Source organism: Trachypithecus francoisi, unplaced genomic scaffold (genome assembly GCF_009764315.1).
Source record: "Trachypithecus francoisi isolate TF-2019V2 unplaced genomic scaffold, Tfra_2.0 Lachesis_group16, whole genome shotgun sequence".
In the NCBI taxonomy this organism is placed as follows: domain Eukaryota; kingdom Metazoa; phylum Chordata; class Mammalia; order Primates; family Cercopithecidae; genus Trachypithecus; species Trachypithecus francoisi.
This window is the reverse complement of record NW_022681461.1, coordinates 29,341,352-29,354,743: the sequence shown is the minus strand read 5'-3', so window position 1 is coordinate 29,354,743 and position 13,392 is coordinate 29,341,352. Positions and strand designations below refer to the sequence as shown.

The 13,392-nt window shown below is 39.2% G+C and overlaps 1 protein-coding gene across 2 annotated transcripts in view; it reads left to right on the top strand.

Annotated features, from left to right (window-relative positions):
• PGM5 (phosphoglucomutase 5) overlaps nt 1–13,392 on the top strand; it is a 178,761-nt gene that overhangs the window by 97,152 nt on the left and 68,217 nt on the right. For both annotated transcript variants that reach the window (XM_033237162.1, XM_033237161.1), the window contains exon 8: nt 11,942–12,057. In XM_033237162.1, coding sequence (XP_033093053.1) covers nt 11,942–12,057 — 116 coding nt within the window. The remainder of the gene's footprint in view (nt 1–11,941; nt 12,058–13,392) is intronic.

Genomic DNA, 13,392 nt, shown 5'->3' with positions numbered 1-13,392 from the left:
CTAGAGTGGACGCTAAGGCAGGGCTGCCCCTCCCTGCTGAGTTCAGAGCTTAGTGTAAGTTAGGATCTGGAGGAGGAGTATCTCTGCTTCCAAGGCATCCCCTTCCAACGTCTCCTTTCTCAAGGCTCTTTGGACAAGGCATCTTGCTGGGAATCATTGGTGTGAGTTAAGAGCATTTGAAATACTCCTTCTCCCTTGCTCTTCGAAAGTGTTCGGTGGGAGTACATTCCCTAGAACTCCACCATTATCAGAGTCATATAAAGAAAATATTGATTGGTAAATCTTAGCCAGCGTTTTCCCATGTGTGCTGAATGAAACCATCAACCCCACAAGGTGCTCTATGTAAATGTGAGAAATGTATACTCTACTCTCTTTGTGAAGTTTTACAACAAAATGAGCATTTGGTTTTGAAACATCCTGCCAAAGTAGAGAGGCCACTTTTACCATAGTCTCTTAGCTTTTCATAATAAATTTACAGCACTGGACTTGGTAAATTAACATATAAGGTTATTAACCTTTTCAGCCAACCCTTTGTATGTAAATCCATTTGGAAATTCATCCACCATCATTTAATTTATCTTAAGCTTTCTGGTTTTGTTTTGTTTTTTGAGATAAGGTCTTGCTGCTGCCCAGGCTGGAGTACAGTGGCATGATTATAGCTAACTGCAGCCTTGAACTCCTGGGCTCAAGTGATCCTCCCATCTCAGCCTCCCAAGTAGATGAGACTACGTGTGCACACCACCACACCTGGCTAATTTTTGTATTTTTCCTTTTTTGAGCCAGGAGTTTTGCCCAGCGTGGTCTCAAACTCCTGGACTCAAGCTATCCCCCATCTTTGGCCTCCCAAAGTGTTGGGATTATAGGTGTGAACATGCTGTAATCTCCCTGCTTATCTCAAACTTTCAATCATCCCATGTATTTGCTTCCAGTGATATTTTAAGACCAAGTTCTGGAATCTAAATCATCTTTATACTAATGTAGGAGGAGTCCATGTTCTAATGGGCCCCATGACGTTTGCATGAAATGAGCAAGTGTCTTTAAGCACTTACCTTCAAGAAGCTCACGGATTAGAGAGGGAGTTAGGTGTCCCAGCATCTAACGCAATATCCTGTGCTGAGTGTCTAACTCCTGGGGTTTGCAGTGGCAGTACAAAGAGAGGACTGGCTAGATAAACCTGGAAAGTAAGGAAGTGGTCTGAGTCCAGGAGGGGATGGTACTGGTGTCTTTCATTTGCCTTCAAGACCTCCACTCCATCTCTTTCTCTCTGCTCCCCGTCCTGCAGACTGACCTACAGGGACTATCAAGAGACCCCCTCTTCCCTCCAGATTTTAGTTGGGCTTTGGCAATTGGGAGCACTGCAGTTACTAGACAGAAGGAGGAGAATGCGGGCAGGGATTTCTTTCTCTCCCTATGGGATTTCCGTAGGCTGGCAACATGACTTTTCTGAAGGTCAAGGTTCCTGCCAGGCAGCCCCCTCCACACAGATCTGTCCCTGGATTTCAGTAATGAATCTAGGGGTAGGATGCTGGTAGCCTGATGTTACTTGCCCTCTCCACTAGCCACACCTGTGTGAACAGTTCCTGTATTAAACTCTCAAATTAGTCAGTTTTGAGTGTGCCATCAATTCTGTTGGGGCCCTCACTGATACAAGAAGTATCCCTACCTAAGTGGATTATGTGTGCAAAGAACTGAAGCAGCATCATATTGAAAAGGGAAATTTTCAATATTCCCTTTCCTCATAACTATGTGTCATTAAACTGAAGTGTTTCTTTAAAAGACAACATTAGAGCAGAATTAATATGGCATGACCTTTCCTTATGCTTCCTGATAAAATTCAACCCAAACCTGAGTGACCAAAGAAAACCCTGGGAAGGTAAGTGCAGTCTTGAAGAGGTTCCTTTCAGGTGGGGTGGCTGCCTCTGCATCCCTTGATATATGCTTGTCTTCTCGGAACCAGACAGAGAGCTGCCTGTGACCTGATTTGGCTTCACAGGAAATGGCAACGTGCGTCATCCACTGGGTCACAGATCAGAGTTACATGATGAAATGGAACAGGTGGAATGTGGTGTTCAATCCATGGTATTCTGAACCCATCATGGACAGCTGACCCTCACATTCCCAAAGGGAACCCAAAGGTTTGCGTGTCGCCCTGCTCAGGGCATCTCCACCTGGAATCTGTAGAGTTTTGGCCCTGAGAGATACTAATCTATTGTCCAAAAAACAGGAACTCCCTAAAGAGAGCCAAAGATAAGAACCACACACAGGACTGATGAATTCTTTTCTGTGATATTGGTGGACAGGTTAGCAGGAGAAAAGGAAGGGGAAATGTTCATAGCACACAAAATGTAAACACCCTCTCTTAGTTTAAAAAAAAAAAAAAACAGGAAAGGTTTTGAGTTCTATTCATGTAAATAAAAGGAACTAAGAATCTTGGGAAATGCCCAGGCTAATTAATTATATTTGGCTGCAGCTAGCATGCACAGACTTGCCTTCTGCCATCAGAGGCATAGTTATGGGGGATCTTCCAAGTTCCTCCACAGCTCTAGTGGCATTGGTGGGTTCTGGCTGCTTCTCTGAGCCAGGTGGTGTTGTCTCTTCATTTAGTACCATTTATTCTTCAACGTTGCAAATATCTGAAACCTGTTATTAAAGAGTTTGAGCGATATCCCACTAGGTTTTCAATATGAACTATTGATAAAGAAACAGTAATTGGAATAGCAGGAGTCTGAGATAATATTGCAAGACAAAAGTACATACAATTTCTTTTTTGTGGCTCTTCTGCATTCTATAATTTGGTGGCCTTGGACTATAGCTGTTTGTCACTGTAGAAATAAACTACAGCTTGTCTAGTGCCTTTCTGATGGATAATAGGTTGCTTCTGATTTAGTTCTCTTTCTCTTTCACATGTAGTGTGGTAATAAACATCCTTGAGCCTCATCTTCTTGTGCATGTGGGTTCAAATTTCTCTAGGAAAGATACCAGAGTGGGGCTTGCTGGATTATGATCAAGTCTACTAGGAATTCTCAAACAACTCTGAGTGTAAAGTGAGTGTACCAACTTATAATCTTGTTGTGTTTTGTTTTTTCTTTTCGTTTTTCTCATGACACTTCACCAATATTTGGTATTATTAGATTTTTTTTTTTTTTTTGAGACAGAGTCTCACTCTGTCACCCAGGCTGGAGTGCAATGGCACAATCTCGGCTCACTGCAATTTCTGCCTCCCAGGTTCATGCTGTTCTCCTGCCTCAGCCTCCCAAGTACCTGGGACTACAGGTGCCCACCACCACGCCTGGCTAATTTTTTTTTTTTTTTGTATTTTTAGTAGAGACAGGGTTTCACCCTGTCAGCCAGGATGGTCTCGATATCCTGACCTTGTGAGCCACCTGCTTGGGCATCCCAAAGTGCTGGGGTTACATACAAGAGCCACTGTGCCCTGGCCTCTTTTTTTTTTTTTTTTTTCTTGAGACAGAGTCTCACTTTGTTACCCAGGCTGGAGTACAATGGTACAATCTCGACTCACTGCAGCCTCCGCCTCCTGGGTTCAAGTGATTCTCCTGCCTCAACCTCCCAAGTATCTGGGATTACAGGTGCCCACCACCACGCCTGGCTAATTTTTTGTATTTTTAGTAGAAACAGGGTTTTGCCATCTTGGTCAGGCTGGTTTTGAACTCCTGAACTCAGGTGATCTACCCTCCTCGGCCTCCAGAAGTGCTGTGATTACAGGCGTAAGCCACTGTGCCCAGCCTCTTTTTTTCTTATTTGGCTAATGTGATGCATGTGACATGATACCTGGCTGTTATTTTAATTTTCATTTCTCTGATTTACTATATATTTTCATATTGGCCAATCAGGCTTCCTCCTCTGTGACTTGCTTAGGTCATCTGAGTTTTTCTTATCAGTTTGTAGAACTTCTTCATTTAGATTAGCCATTAATCCTTTGATTTTATGCATTGCAACTATCTTCTCTCAATCTATGGCTTATTTGTTTTTTGAGTGTCTTTGACAAATAGTAATTTTATAATTTTTAGTGTGATTACATTTGTCAATCTTTTTCTTATATTTAGACCCAACTTTTAGAATATTCTGGCCATTCTTTATTCACCCCTCATGGAACATGGGACAGACAGTGAAGTCCCTGTGGCCTTGCTGAAACAGAATCCAATATGAAACACCATAGCAAGGAACAGGTGTTTGCTTTGGGAACACTGATAATGCCATTGTATTTCAATGGATACCCATGCCTCATAGAATTACCGTTACTCATAAAGTAGTGAAGCAGCATTATACAAATACTAGTCTTCTCTGTTCTTTCTTCTTCTTTTAGAGCGAGTATCCATTTACAGTTGCTATATATTCATTTAATGTACAGTGCCTCGATGTGTCCTTTCCCTTGTGTCTTATGACATAGATTCAATAAGATTTCATAATACTAAGAAAACATGCCAATTGGACGTAGAAAAGAGAACAAACAAAAATAGTTTAAGAAACATAAAAAGCTTTGTTTTACAGAAATGCTTTATCTCCTGGGTTGGAGCTGTCATGTCAGTGATTACCACTTTTAGTTTATAGGAGTGAATAAACTGATTTTACATCTTCCAAGAGTATTATATAGGTCTTTTTTTTTTTTTTTTAAGGCTTCAATAAGAGGTCTGTATAACCTGGAAAATACAAAGCAAAACAAAACAAAAAGATAAGAAGATGATTCATGTCTTGCTAGTCTGGGAACAACTCATGGAAGCCTGAAGGGTAGCTGACAATTGTCTCTTAACTATCTCTCAACTTAGCTGGAGCACTTGAGACTTAAAATTCCCCAGCCCTAGACCTTTGGCAATTTATTTTCTTTGAAAATAACCAGAGCCAGGAACAGCTTACATTAAAGTGCTCAAGCATCAAGGCTGTAAACACAGACACTTGTTAATTTCCCAGGTGTAGGGTTCCAGATTATTTCACAGTTGAAGAGAGAGTGGTAGTTTCAATTTTACTATTTTTCTCTTGGATCTTTGGTCCATTTCCTAAAGCCAAGTTTTTTGTTTTGTTTTGTTTTGTTTTTTTCTTTCAAGTAAAGTCAGGATTTTCAGAAATCTGCCTGCCTAACAAAATTTAAGATCTAACTGGAAAGAGTCCTTTTCCCTATGACACTTACCTAAAATGAAAGTGGAGAAGCTTCTAGGTAAAGCGGCAAAAAGGCCCATGGGGTTGGGGTCCACCTTTATTTGTTTTATCATTGGTCAAATGCTAGAAGTTTAGAGATACTATGAGACACGCAGTTATCTTTTGCTTTTTCTTTTAAATATTCCTTAAATGATATATTTCGTTCCCTTTGGGTTAAGTGAAAGGTCCAGTACTAAGAGCAGTGACAATATTGCAACTCTGTAGGCCATTTTGCAAAATTATATACTATTCCATTTGAACCTTACAACCTCTCTGATAAGACAGGCAAGGAAGGAGTTATTTAATATGTGGATTTTGAGGTTTAGACCAGGCTGAAATAATGGAGGTCCCAGGATTGAATAGCACTTAGCTAAAATTTATATATATGGTTGAAAAACTTTTGTAGTTCCCTTACTATGATAGCTTCATGTTTTATGTTTATTTTATTAATACCTGAAAGTGTGAGTTGTTCCATCCAAAAAATGGGTTTAAGAGTAGATTTTAAGATTGCTATTAGAAAATCAGGTTTAGCTGAACTCTGCCTCATTCATATATGAACCAGGTAGGCTTTCTTAAACAGACTTTTAAAGCACAAACTCATATAAGCCTTTTATCATAGAGCAGCCCCAGCCAGCAGTGCTAGACATCAAAGAAGGGATCTGGGAGTGAACTCATCAATGTGAAAATATTGAAGAGCTAACTTGAGGGCTGTTGTGTTAAATGTCTGTTAGACATTAGCCAGCATATCCAGGATGCTATTAAACTCCATCTTCAGTAGTTTGTTTCTTGGGATTATGTAAACATCGCTAATTCAAACATGCACTTAGTCATAACCACTGCAGAGAGCTTTTTGTTTTAAATAAACTTTTAATTGAAGTATAATGGACATACAGAAAAGGCACAACTCATAAATGTTTACTTCAAGGAATTTTTCACCAAATGAACATACTTTGTAACTACCATCTGGATCAAGAAACAGAATAGCACCTGAAGCTTCCTTGTTCCCCATTCTGATCACTTATTCTCTCTCCTCCTGAGAGGTAACCACTATTCTGACTTTTCCCATCAATGATGAATTTTGTCTATTTTTGAATGATACATAAATTAAATCATACAGTTTATATTCCTCTGGGTCTGGCTTATTTTACTCAATGTCATGAGCATGACATTCATTCTTATTGTTTCATCTAATGGCAGGCAGTTCATTTTTGTTGTCCTAAGGTACTCCTTTGTGTGAATATACCACAATGAATAAATACACCACAGTTGGTAATAATTTTCATCCCTTCAACAGTACATTAGGGCTCCACATCTTTACCAGCACTTAGCAATACCACTCTTTCCAGCTACTCTTGTGGATACATAGTAATATTTCACTGTGATTTTAATTTGCATTTCTCTGATCTCTAGTGATGTTGAGCATCTTTTCATATGCTAATTGTTATTTGAATATGTTTTTTTGTAAAGTGCCTGTTCAAAACTTTTGCCTATTTTTTAAGGTGATCTGCCTTAAAAAAAAAAAAAAAAAAAAGCTTGTTTATACGAGTTTTTAAAATATGAACTGCATGTAAGTCCTTTGTTAGATATATATGATGCAAATATCTTTTTCTAATCTGTGTATTTGAGGGTCTTAAAAGGGGTCTGAGAGTTCAAGGTGTAGAAAATAGTACCATGGGCCCTTCTTGGCTCTCAAGAAAGTGGACATTTGAAGACAGAGGAAAGGAAGAGAGACCTGGATCTTGTGCTCTTTAAATCTATCACAGCTTTCTTGAAGGAGGATTCCAAGAGCAGCTGGATATGCCTCATGCACTTGATATGATCAGCCTGTGTTTATTTGGCTACTCTCTTGCAAGGTAAACAAAGAGTCATCAATATATGATATTCCGGTAGACTCTTATCATACATAATGATATAGTGCTTTGGGTTAATAAATATTTGAATACCTACTATGGGCAAGCACTGGCCAGGACACTGGAGGTGCAAAGGTGGATATGTCAGCACCCCTATGCTTAGTGAGCTTTCAGGGCACTTTTAAAGTACTTTTGTATTTACTATCCTGTTTGATCACATAAGGATAGTGTGACCATCAGAATGATAAGATAAAAATAATGTGTCCTTTTGCTCCTCAAACCTTTGATGATCATTTAGTCACTGCCCCTCTTTCTGTAAGATCTGTCTTTCTAAGATATGCCTTTGCCACATCCTAATAGCCCCACTAATTAATACCTGGAGAAATTATCTTTTCTCAAAATGACTAATTTAGATAAAACATGCAGAAATGACTTAATTATATTTTAAAGAAAACTTCAAGGAGAAAAGACCATAAAATAGTTACTTAGTCCCCTGCTATTTAAAAACCCTTTTAACAACTCCTTAAATAATATTTATTAGTCAACTGAAATCATATAGCATTTATTGAGGACAAGTCTGGAGAGACACTGTTTTGTTCTAGACGTTGAAGGAGCCATGAAGACATATAAGATGCAGTTCCTGCCCTCATAGAAGTTCTAGCACACTGGTGGTGGTGATAGTGTTTGTGTGTGGAGGGAAAGTGTTCAGTCAGCACACAGCATGTGCAAGGACGATGTGAACATAAAGACCTATACCACGGAAGCTCTGCAGCGGGAAGGGTCACGTTGGATTGATTTCAGTGATGAGGAAAGGACTAGATTCATTAAGATAGTGTAGCTGCTACTATAAAACTATCCCCAAGATGTATAACCACTCAAACACATAAAAAGGTGTTTTCAATCCCCTAAAGTTAAAAACAGGTGTTCTGATTCATAGCTGACTCTGTACCAGATGGTGATTCAGAGATCCAGGTCCTCCCCTCTCATGGGTCGGCTATCTTCAACATAAGGCTTTTAAGGTTGCTGGGCTTGTCCACATCAAGCTGGCAGAAGGAGAAGGAATGTGGAAAACAAAAAGATCTTATAGCCAGATCTGAAAGAGGGGTTCTCTTGGCTAGAACTTGAGTTTCATTGGCTAGAACTCAGTCACATGGCCACAGATAATTTCAAGGGAGTTTGAGAACTATATTCCACCCGTGTGTCCGAAAAGATGAGATGGATTTTTGACCACCTAGGAGTCTTTGCCACAGGCTTTGTTATGGTTTGGAAGTTTTTGTAGCTTGCAATATTCATGCTGGAACTTCATTCCTTCCAAAAGTCAGGTGTTGCCAATGTGATAGTACTCGGAGAGAGGGCCTTTAAGAGATGATCAGACCAGGAGGGCTCCTTCCTCATTAATGGCATTAAGACCCTTATGAAAAAGCCTTTACACAGAATTAGGCTAGCTTTTCCTGCTGCCTTTGCCATGTGCAGCAAGAAGGCCTCACCACATCAGATGCTGTTGCCTTGATCTTGGACTTCCCAACCTCTAGAACTGTGGGAAATAAATTTCTATTTTTTATAAATTATCTAGTATGAGCTATCCCATTACAAGAGCACAAAATGAAATAACAGGCTTTATGCTGGAAAAGCATTTAAGGTAGGTCTTCAGGCAACTCGAAGTGTTCTGACAGAGGTGAGAAAGAAGGATTAATCCAGGAGAAATGAATAGCATAAGAAAGGACTGGGCAATATACAGCAACAAAACTTAAGGGCATATTTGGAAAATAGGAAATCATTCATCTTGTTGGCAGCATAGAACACATAAGGAATAGTGTGGGAGAAACTGTTGGAAAGCTAAGTTGAGACAATTTCCAACCTAAGTCACATTTTAGGAGATTTTAAAATTCAGACTAAAGAGTTCAGGCTCATTCTCACTTGCAGGAAAAATGTGGCCCAGGTTACTTTTCTTTTTTTCCCTTCACACTCTGGCCTTTCCTAGGAAGTGAGTTCTCATGTTTATCTCCCCCACACAATGGCAAGCAGTTGGAGAGAAGGGTCAGCCCCTCAGCATGGGCAACTTGGTTTTCAGCTTTTGTACTAGAGGATTTCAGAGATTCCAGGGGCCTCCTGCCGAAAACCCGTCTAACACATGGTATCTGCTGAATGCTGTGTTTGGGATGAATCCCAAGTTCAGGAGAGGGAGGAGAGAGGGAAATTCCTTTTTGACCCTAGGACACAATTAACTCATACCCAGAATCCTGGAATTTGATTACCCATATTGTTATTTTGGCTTGAATACCTGCAACTGTGGCTCATAGTTATAAAAGTATCCGGTCCCTTAAAATCCAGCCACAGCCTTCAGCTTGATGACCTCCTGACAGTGATTAATTTGAAAGGGTGGGAGCTGGGGAAATCCTTTTCCCTCCCTTCAGACCTGCCAACTTGGCTTTGAACCTACAAGAATGTTTTGGTCAGAGAACATACATCCCCACACCCCATACCCTCACTCTCACCCTCACCTCTGCCCCATGTTGCGCATTTTATTTGTCATCCATATGCATTCATCTTTGTTGAATTAACTTTGACCCAGGCTTGACTATGTGCTGTCCCAGAAGCCTTCTGCGTGACTTATTCTCTCTTCCTTGAGCTTCTGAAAATGAAATTAATGTTATTCTGACCTTCCATAGTCTTCTGACCATGAAGATAATGTTATTATAAAGGTAAAAGAAAATTTACCTTTGCTGTACAGTTTGTGGATGGTTTCTTTCATTGTTTCTACCAGGATGTAAGCATGATTCTATATCTTTCTTAAACCATTGAAAAAGAGAGAAGACAGAATATTTGAAATAACAGCTGACCACCTGAAAAGTGATTTTCAATACAAACTGGAAGAGGCAACACACAATTTTTCAGTCCTGAGCACATTCATTGTATTTGGGGTTTGTGAAAAGCGAGGTGTTCACCTTCCCATGGCAAGAGTTTCTAGATGTTTTTTTCCTTTAGCTGGCCACAAAGCCAACCTAAAGGAATCATTACTATGTGGCGTATTTTATCCTGTGTTTGTCTTTCTTCCTCTTCTTTCTCAAGACCCTCATTGATCTCACTCTATGGTCATCCCCTGCACTCACAGCCTTTAAATGACTAAATCTTGCTGTTGGTAGGCATTTGGTGTTTTTCTCTTTCGTTTGCTAGCATATGGGGAAGATAAAACTCTTCAGGCCAATGTCTGTGGTATCAGCTCATTCCCTAGCCTGCTTTGAGATGTACATCCCTCATGAGGCACTAAGACATTTGAAGAGACAGGATGGTGTAATGGAATGGAACATGAGGAGAACTAAGCAGATCTGGGTCCCATTTCTAGCACTGCCCCTTACCTCTGTGAGACTTTGAACAAAAACTTGACTTCTCTGAGCCTGAAACTTGACAGCATTGATAAGTTTTGGCTGTTTTTGAATTTTATCTAAGTGGAACAATACAGTGTATACACCTTTGTTACTGACTTCTTTTACTTAATACAGATGCTCTTTAACTTAAGATGGTATTGCATCCTGATAAACCCATCTTAAGTCAAAAATATCGTTAAGTCAAAAATGCATTTAATGCTGGCAACACAGCACACAGTCTCTGATGTATGATGGTTCAACTTAAGAGTTTTTGACTTTATGATGGTGCAAAAGCGATAGTCATTCAGTAGAAACCACAACCCCACCATAAGTCATAGGAGCTCCTCAACTTACGGTGGGGTAGTATCTGGATAAACCAATCATAAAGGGGAAAAATTGTAAGTCAAGCCATCATAAGCCAGATCCTGTCTGGGTTATATTTATGAGAGTCATTCCAATTGTTGCATGCGGCAATAGTTTGCACAATAGGATTTATAGTATTACATTGTATATCACAAATTATTTGTCCATTCTACTTTGATGGACATTAGGATTGTTTCAGTTATTACAAATTGTGATTCTATGATCTTTCTTGTAAAATCTTATATATACACCCTGTTGAGCAACATTGTACACTGTGATCCCCAGGAAGCAACACTGAGAGATATTTGCTTTCAGGAAGTTTATTCCTTTCTGCCTTCACGATCAAAGTTGCATTCAAGATCAAAACTTATGGGGGAGTGAGAAAGGAGGATTGAACACAGAGAAGTTGGATTGAAATGCAATCACAGAGGCCTCAGGCATGAACCTGTGGGAGCTCTGGAGCTGAAATGGCCCTTTAGAGTTGTGCAAAATTGGGGCAAGGAGGCCAGGTCTTTATACAACCCTTTATACCAGTCACTGAATGTGGATTAACCCAGGAATGGGAACATGATTTGGGGTGAGACATCTCTCTTTGGCAAAGAATAGGGGCCACATCTGCGAGCTGTCAGCAATCAGCATTCCTAGTAGCTGGTAGAATGCATATTTTCATCCTAAAATGTCTAAAGTGTGTGTGTGTGTGTGCACGCATGTGTCCACTGGGGAGCAGGTGGGTGGGTGTGGTTGGGGTAAATCTGAGCAGCACATCACAGTGTCCGCTACACGTCATTAGTAATTTCTAGGAGTTGAATTTCTGGTTCATAGAATATGGGTAAGTTCATCTTTAGTAGATACTGTTAAACAATATTGCAAAGTGTTTGTGCCCAAATACCCTCTTAATTTAGATTCTGATATCCCCACGTGGACTCTTTCCAAAAAGATAAAGAAAAATGTATAGAAGTGAAATAAATGTAAAAAATATTCTGTATATTAACTTAATATTTTCTATATGGTGGAGAAAGCAAAATTGAGAACCATTGAAATGGGTTATTTATTATTTTCTAACTTACAACTTGATATCCTGAAATCTGTCAACACTACCCAAGTTGTTCTGAAATCTAGCTATGGAATTAGTAGATCCTAAAGACTTCCCCTGCTGAGAAAAAACTGAAAATGAGGTATATAAATCAACTCTTCTCAAATTTCATTTTTCAGAGTGGCCAAATCAATGAAGGTCCCTGTATATGAGACCCCAGCTGGATGGAGATTCTTCTCAAATCTGATGGACTCAGGACGGTGCAATCTGTGTGGGGAAGAGAGCTTTGGCACTGGTAGGCTTTGTTGGGTTGATGATACTGGGGAGGGTGGCTGCAGCCTTTTGTGATCTCAGTTTGGAGACTTGTGAACTTTCTGTGAACTACAGAGGAACAGTTAAGTAGAGGCAAAAAAGTCAGAAAAACCTAGTAGAGTATGTGTTGTGATACGCTTACCTCTTTTGTCCATTTTGTTTCTTCTTTTTAGAAATTTCTCTTTCTTTAAAAATTTATATTATGGAAATCTTTAAAGTGTATAAGAGTAGAGAAAATATTGTATTGAATCCCCATGTTCCTGTCACTTCCATTTCAACTGTCATAAACTTGTGGTCAATCTTCCTTTATCTCTAACCTTATCCACAGGGGAATGTTCCTCCCTGATTATTGTGAAGCAATCCTCTGTAGCTTATTGTTTTATCCATAAGTATTTCAAGATGACTCTTTAAATATAAGGGCTCTTGTTCAGAAAAAACACATAACCACAGTACCATTATCACACCTAAAATATTAAAAACATTTTCTTTTTTTACATACTTTAAATATGTCATCCAGTTGTTCTCTGGCTTGTATCATTTCCAAGAAGTTGGATTTAATTTTTATATTTATTCCTCTGTATGTAAAGTACCCCAAAATCTCCTGCCTTTGGCTGACTTCAATTTTTTTTTAATCTTTGATTTTCAAAAGTCTTATTATATTAATGATATGTCTAGGGGTGTATGCATGTATGTGTTTAACTCTATGTGGGGTTCTCTTGAATTCTTGGCTCTGTCGTTTTTTGTTGTTCATTAATTTTAGGAAATGCTCAGCTATAATTTTTTCAAATATTTCTCCTTCCCCATTCTTCATCTCTTGTCCTTCTGAGGCTCCAATTACACATGTGTTAGATAATTTGTGATGCTAAATGAGCTCTTACCTTCATTGCTCTGATTTATTTCTCCCCTTTTTTCTTCTTGTGTTTCAGTTTAGATCATCTCTATTGGAACATCTTTTAGTTCACTGATTCTTTCCTTAGCTGTGTCCAATCTGCTGATGAGCCTGTTGAAGGAAATCTTCATCTCTGATGCTGGTTTTTTTTTGTTTTTTTTTTTTTTTTTAGCATTTATCTTTGACTCTTTTAAAATATTTTTCAGCTCTCTGAAATTCCCCATCTGTTTATGTAATTGTTTATCTTTTTCATTAGCTCATTTAACACATTAGATATGGTTATTTTAAACACCCTGTCTGATAGTTCCAATCTCTGGTTCTTCTCTGACTTTGGTTCAGTTGATTGCTTTATCTCTTGACAAGGGTTAGGGTTTTCCTGCTTTTTGTAGATCTCATAAGTTTTTACTGAATGCTGAACAGTATGTGGAT